The sequence below is a fragment of the Gadus morhua genome, chromosome 1, assembly GCF_902167405.1.
Source record: "Gadus morhua chromosome 1, gadMor3.0, whole genome shotgun sequence".
Classification (NCBI taxonomy): Eukaryota; Metazoa; Chordata; class Actinopteri; order Gadiformes; family Gadidae; genus Gadus; species Gadus morhua.
In genome coordinates, this window is record NC_044048.1 from 23,380,514 (window position 1) to 23,383,013 (window position 2,500).

General features: G+C 48.1%; 1 protein-coding gene across 1 annotated transcript in view; it reads left to right on the plus strand.

The window, feature by feature from the left end:
* Positions 1 to 2,500, plus strand: part of arhgap4b (Rho GTPase activating protein 4b) — a 29,631-nt gene that overhangs the window by 23,489 nt on the left and 3,642 nt on the right. Inside the window, exons 18-20 of the mRNA XM_030353327.1 lie at positions 532 to 759; positions 1,439 to 1,494; positions 1,939 to 2,110. Coding sequence (XP_030209187.1) covers positions 532 to 759; positions 1,439 to 1,494; positions 1,939 to 2,110 — 456 coding nt within the window. The remainder of the gene's footprint in view (positions 1 to 531; positions 760 to 1,438; positions 1,495 to 1,938; positions 2,111 to 2,500) is intronic.

The following is a 2,500-nucleotide window of genomic DNA, read 5'->3' on the forward strand; positions in this document are numbered from 1 at the left end:
AATTAACTTATTCCCCTGGTTATTGCCCTGCAACACTGTGAATTAACTTATTCCCCTGGTTATTGCCCTGCAACACTGTGAATTAACTTATTCCCCTGGTTATTGCCCTGCAACACTGTGAATTCACTTATTCCACTGATTCCTGCCATAGAACGCTGTGAATTCAAGGCACTGTCATGCAGCATTGTGAACGACAATGTCAGGAGACACTGCAGTGAGGCTACAGCTCACTGATGTCTGCTAGAGGCAGACTCATTAACCTGCCAGGTGTGACGCAATCACACTGAAACATTGTGTGTGTATGTGTGTTTCTGTGTCTTCACATGTGTGTGTCTGTATCTGTGTTTTTTGTGTGTCTGTGTGAGTGTGTGTTTCTTTCTGTGTGTGTGTATCTATGTTTGTGTGTGTGTTTGTTTCTTGCTGTGTGTGTGTGTGTGTGTGTGTGTGTGTGTGTGTGTGTGTGTGTGTGTGTGTGTGTGTGTGTGTGTGTGTGTGTGTGTGTGTGTGTGTGTGTGTGTGTGTGCGCCCCAGCGTGTCCCAGTACAGTGATGAGAACATGATGCAGCCCTACAACCTGGCCGTGTGCTTCGGGCCCAGCCTTCTGAGGGGGGTGGAGTCGGGCGATGCCGTCGCTCGGCAACCGCAGGTCAACGACCTGGTCAAGACCATGATCCTCCAGCACGACGCCATCTTCCCCAGCCAATCAGATCTGCCGGGCCCTGTGTACGAGAAGCACATGACCCTGGAGCAGGAGTACTGGTGAGATACGATACACAGGCCTCAGGCAATGGGTCTTCTCCATCTGGCGGCCATCTTGGTTCCTTCTTGGTTCCTTCTTGGTTCCTTCTTGGTTCCTTCTTGGTTCCTGCTTGGTTCTACACCTGGGTGGGGGAACTTAATTCAGGACTTTACCGTTGAGAACCAAGCTGCTGTTCTACCCTGATTAGGAAGAGCATAAGACCTTTCTGTTACTGTAACGTCCCCCGCTGCATTGAGCTACCTGTGCTAGATGCTACATGTAAGAGCTATCTGTGCTAGATGCTACGAGTAGGAGCTATCAGTGCTAGATGCTACGTGTAGAAGCTATCAGTGCTAGATGCTACGCGTAGGAGCTATCAGTGCTAGATGCTACGTGTAGGAGCTATCTGGGCTAGATGCTACATGTAGGAGCTATCAGTGCTAGATGCTACATGTAAGAGCTATCAGTGCTAACTGCTACGTGTAGAAGCTATCAGTGCTAGATGCTACGCGTAGAAGCTATCTGGGCTAGATGCTAACATGTAGGAGCTATCAGTGCTAGATGCTACGTGTAGAAGCTATCAGTGCTAGATGCTACGTGTAGAAGCTATCTGGGCTAGATGCTACATGTAGGAGCTATCTGTGCTAGGTCATATCCGTGTGTTGCTCTGTGTTGACTCACTCTGGTGACGCTCTGCAGTGAACTGATCGCAGAGGAGGCAGACGGGGAGGCGGAGCAGATACACAACGAGGATGGTGGGTAAAAGTAGAACTACACACACAGTCTCACACACACACACACACACACACACACACACACACACACACACACACACACACACACACACACACACACACAGTCGCAGAAACACACAAAGTCAGTTGCCACACACGCATACACATACACACATAGTCGCACACACACACACACACACACACACATGCATACAAATACACACACACACACACACACACACACAAACACACAAACACGCAAACAAACAAACAAACACATCCATACACACACACACCCATGAATCACATCTCAACGCACGTAGATCATGTTGACTAATATAGTCTATTTTGTGTGTGTGTGTGTGTGTGTGTGTGTGTGTGTGTGTGTGTGTGTGTGTGTGTGTGTGTGTGTGTGTGTGTGTGTGTGTGTGTGTGTGTGTGTGTGTGTGTGTGTGTGCTTCACAGAGCTGGAAGCTGTGGCCATGTTTGACTACGCGGCGAGGTCCCCAGCTGAGCTGTCCTTCAAACAGGGCGAGCTGATCATCCTACACAGCAAGGCCTCCTCTGATTGGTGGAGGGGGGAGGTGGGCACGGTCAAGGGCCTCATTCCTCACAAGTACATCAGCGTGCTGGATGGGTGAGTTCCAATTCTGTCTTGGACGGCGGTTTCACGTCACGTACACAGATAGGGGGATTTACAATGTTAAAGTAATGTGATCCGATGTGCTGTTCGGCTAACTATGTTGGGTTTAATTTAACGCCGCGAAATTTGCTCTTCCTCTAAGAGTGCAAACGCTCATAAAGGGAAACAGGCACTCATGCATTTTTCATTGAGTCATTCAGTTCGTCAGCTCGTTTAATCATTTAATTCACTTGTTGGTCTTGGGATCCTCGTTTATGAAAGTGGGTCAGTTAATTTGCGGGGGGAGAGGATGAGTTTTTTTTTTAACATCCTCAATGCAAATCGAATCAACAAATCAATGTTGATTTTATTTGATTTCACCTTTTTACCACGCACCTTCTGGTT